This window comes from Muntiacus reevesi, chromosome 1 (assembly GCF_963930625.1).
Source record: "Muntiacus reevesi chromosome 1, mMunRee1.1, whole genome shotgun sequence".
NCBI lineage: Eukaryota > Metazoa > Chordata > Mammalia > Artiodactyla > Cervidae > Muntiacus > Muntiacus reevesi.
In genome coordinates this window covers 80,291,667-80,293,610 of record NC_089249.1, presented here as the reverse complement: position 1 = coordinate 80,293,610, position 1,944 = coordinate 80,291,667, and the positions used below count along the sequence as shown (strand labels likewise).

The window sequence follows — 1,944 nt, the reverse complement described above, 5'->3', positions numbered from 1 at the left end:
TCTGAAGAGCTGTGATGCTTTCTCAGCTGTCCTCCCAGAGGGAAGTGTTGTAGCAACCTCAGGAAGGAAACCTCTGGCTGTCGGAAATCGCCACAGATGTATTGAGGGCTGAAGGATGGAGAAGCTTCTTCTGTATTCATGACAGGATTTGAAGAGAAGATGAAGGTGGACCTGTGGAGCTAGGTGAGTCAACTGTCCTTATCCTTTTCTGATCCAGATACAAGCTGAAGCTTTTACTTGCACTTGGGTGGGCACTTCTCTTGGCATTGTTGGGGAGGTGGCACAGGAGGGCATTTCTGCTGGCATTTTGGAGGTGGGCAAGGCTCAGGGCACTTGGGTGGGCAGGGCTCAGGGCACTTGGGAGGGCACACTACTGGAGGTGGCTGGCAGGGCTGCTTGCACTGCTGCTGCTGCTGAGACATCTTTCTGGGAGTCTTACAATCTGAAAGAAATTACATGACAGTGTTCACAAGAAAGAACTGCTACAGAAGGACGTGGCAAAAAATTATGTAATACCATCTGAGGGTATCCAGACTCTAAGAATGTGCTTTAATCTCTTTAATCCCTTTTAATGAGTTTCTGGCTTCTCTCTCCCTTTTAGGAAATTGTATCATCAGCCCAGAGAAAACCTTCCCTTTTCTCATATAATTTTTCCAAAGGAAATATCTTGGTTTTAAAGAACCAAGCAATGGCTTTTGGGTTTGTTTTATGAAAACAACATCTTCAAAAAAGGCCGTCACAAGTTCTAAACTCCTGGACAAGCTCACAAGAAATTCCTATCTTCATTATCTCTCATGAGGTCCCAGCAGTATGACGTGTACAGAGCAAAGGGCCACCAGGAAGGATACAAGGGCCTCATACTTTCTAAGATAAATGCCTCTGAAATCACAACAGAGGGACACCAAAAAGATATCAAAAAAGGAAAAAAATACTTTCTTCTTTACCTTGTAATGTCAAAGATTTCTTATTAATGTCTTTTTCAATAGAAGGACTCAATCTCTGTACCAGAAACCTAATAAACACAGCATACGATTTTGCCCAAATTCCAAGTTCCCATCCAGTAAGTACTATTAAACCCATGATTGTAACTTTGAACCCATGAAATTTGCTGCCTCAAGAATAAGTTCAACATTCAGGAGCCCAAGAACAAAGTAAAACTGAAGAATCAGACTCACCAGGTTCTCCACAGTCTATGGATTTGAGTAGCAGAATGGTGGTGGTGCAGCAGAGGGCCTCTTTATTGGGGCTCACTGCCCCTCCCAGGGGGAAGTGGAGCTGCCAAAACTTGCTGATCCAATCATTTCCCAACCAAAATGCAAATCCATCCATAACTGGCTTGGTAGGGACAACAAAATCAGGAAATGTCCTGCTCCAGGATCTCCTCACTGGATTATGTTCTCATGACTCATAGAGTCCCTACCTTTGCTCTCAGTTTCAGCGGTTTAGGGTAGTGGAAGGATTTGCGGAGTTCTCTAACTTGTAATCAAAGCCTCTCTTTCTTGTTTGGGGATGAAGACCCTTTGATATCTTTCATTTTCTGTGAATTACAGAACTGCTTGCCTTGTTCCGCTTGAACTGGTTGCCATTTTTCAGTACATAGTGGGTTGCAAAGAGCCTAGCTACCTGGTGAAGCCTTTCTCTTTACTTCAAGTTCTTATGGCGTTTTTCCCCTTGATCCATGAGCTACTAATCTAACTTTCCTTTCTTCTAAATTGACTGAATGCAGGTTGCAGATCATCTCACCAACTTTCCCAATCCTGATACTTAGACACATTCAGTAAAGTGGTGACATGGTGACATCTAGGGTCCTCCTTTCACGGCTTTGCTCCTTCAAATAATGAACATCAACCAAGCAAATTCCTATGCCCAAATATTTGGTCAAATATTATTCTGGGTGTTACTCTAAGGATGTTTTTGAATGAGATTAATATTCATCAGTGAACT

The 1,944-nt window shown here is 42.9% G+C and overlaps 1 protein-coding gene across 1 annotated transcript; it reads right to left on the bottom strand.

The window, feature by feature from the left end:
• Positions 1-233: 233 nt before the first annotated feature.
• Positions 234-422, bottom strand: LOC136176004 (small proline-rich protein 2I-like). Its single transcript, XM_065946211.1, has one exon. The coding sequence runs from the start codon at positions 420-422 to the stop codon at positions 234-236; it is 189 nt and encodes a 62-aa protein (XP_065802283.1).
• Between the last annotated feature and the right edge of the window lie 1,522 nt (positions 423-1,944).

Bases quoted from the DNA above. Each gene is read 5' to 3' on its own strand.
- LOC136176004 (XM_065946211.1), bottom strand. From the start codon at position 422: ATGTCTCAGCAGCAGCAGCAGTGCAAGCAGCCCTGCCAGCCACCTCCA.